Raw genomic sequence first — 1,927 nt, forward strand, 5'->3', positions numbered from 1 at the left:
CCAGTGATACACACCAGCTGTCCTGGATAAAGATACATTTCATGTCTCTTGCTTATTTTTTTATAAAAATAAATTTTCTTATCTGAAGAGTATTATTTAGTCTTATTTTAATGATCATTTTGTTTTTCCCCCACAGTGTATTCCACAACAGAAAAATGACAGTGACTGTGGAGTCTTTGTGCTCCAGGTAAAAAAAACACACAAAAAAAAACACCTCAGAATTTACAATGTGTGAATTAAATTTGTTGGGTTTAGAGAGGAGAGATGGGAGTCCCCACGATGTGTACATGGTACTAGCTACAGTTAACAGGGTACTTTTCCTTTCTCCCTTTCTTGTTAAGAAGCAGTAGTTTCTGTATTTTCAGATGTTATCATTAGGAAGAACCATCTTTGAAGGCCAAGAATGAGTAATTGCTAACATACATGTCTTATCAGAGGTTAGTAGTGAGCCACATTGGACACTGATCTGAATTTGTCCATATCATGGACCCTTGGCATTTGAAGAATTAACTATGTATTTTTAACCATTGGCAAGTGGTCTTTAGCTGTGCTTTCTCATACTGTAGGTTCCCTTAGTGATCAAAAGGCTATTGGAAATTTTGTTATACATTATATATGTGAAGGAAATTATGGTATACCATCCATGAATTTAGAGAACTGCAAAGATCTGGGAAGATGGGCTCATTCATATGACGCATGAATGTCTGGGGTTTGAAAAATTCAAGTTCTCAGTTATAGGCCATGTGAGGTCTAGTTGTACCTTGAGAAGAAATGGAGCCTCTTGTCAGTTTCCCTTTTCATAGTATTAAGTGGGGATGGGGGGACATCCCAGGCCATGTACTTACATGGAAGGTTAACTATAATTTGAAGGTAAATGTTTTAAAACAGTGCTTTATAACAAGTTTAAACAAATTTTAAAATGCTGCCTTAGACTATTAGGTCTGCATCTGATAAAATACACTGGGCTGGTACATAACTCCACAGGCCATTTAATGTTTCTGGGTCCTTTGCAGTACTGCAAGTGCCTCGCCTTAGATCAGCCTTTCCAGTTTTCCCAAGAAGACATGCCCCGAGTACGGAAGAGGATTTACAAGGAGTTGTGTGAATGCCGGCTCATGGACTAAAACCCAGCAAGGCTGGGAAGTCTGACCAAGTTGGAGCAGATGGTTTGTTACTTGAATCTCCAAACACTTATTTGAATTCTAACAGATATTTCAGATTGGTGGTATTGGGCCACTATTGTTACCTCAAGTTTATTTTTAGCCCTTATTCATTTCTCTAACTACAATGTACTATTTTTTAATGTTCAGATTGGTTTCAGTTTTAACTTTATGAATTCCACATGTTCTCCCCACCCCATATTTAATATTTATTATCCAAACGCATGCATATAGACAGAGCATGCAGTGCAGAGTATTAAAAAAACAAAAAACAAAAAAAACCTAGATTTGGTACAGCTTTTGAAACTTAGATATGAACTGAATACAGGTTTCAAATATAATCCCAAAACCTAAAAAATATGGGATGTTTTTGATACAACATAACTCTGAAAGTATTAGGTATTCCCTGGGCATAGAGGATAGCTAGTTGTTTTGACAAAGCCAGTCCTGTCTTACTTTTACCAGCAGTACCTTTCACTGACTTTCCTCTCTGAGTCTGGGAACGTGAGTTGCATTCCTTTTGAAGGGTGAGAAGGAAGTGGCCAAAAACTAACTGGTGTGTTCTCTTCCTGGAGGCACATGTGAGAAGAATTATAATAAATGCCTGAGTCTTACAAAGGCTTTTGCTGGAACACTGAATTCCCTAGATTTTTGTTTTTGACCCATTAAAAAACTTAGTATCTAAAACAAGTGGTCAAAGAAATGAGAATTCAGCCTAAGAGTAACTTACAAGTTGACACTTCCCTTGTATTATCTCCCATAAGAAA

The 1,927-nt window shown here is 37.0% G+C and overlaps 1 protein-coding gene across 1 annotated transcript in view; it reads left to right on the forward strand.

The window, feature by feature from the left end:
• SENP5 (SUMO1/sentrin specific peptidase 5) overlaps positions 1 to 1,320 on the forward strand; it is a 64,921-nt gene extending 63,601 nt beyond the window's left edge. Inside the window, exons 9-10 of the mRNA XM_005873169.2 lie at positions 137 to 187; positions 1,014 to 1,320. Of these exons, the coding sequence (XP_005873231.1) occupies positions 137 to 187; positions 1,014 to 1,124 (162 nt within the window). The 3' untranslated portion in view covers positions 1,125 to 1,320. The remainder of the gene's footprint in view (positions 1 to 136; positions 188 to 1,013) is intronic.
• Positions 1,321 to 1,927: the final 607 nt, after the last annotated feature.

Source organism: Myotis brandtii, unplaced genomic scaffold, assembly GCF_000412655.1.
Source record: "Myotis brandtii unplaced genomic scaffold, ASM41265v1 scaffold4, whole genome shotgun sequence".
NCBI classification, from domain to species: domain Eukaryota; kingdom Metazoa; phylum Chordata; class Mammalia; order Chiroptera; family Vespertilionidae; genus Myotis; species Myotis brandtii.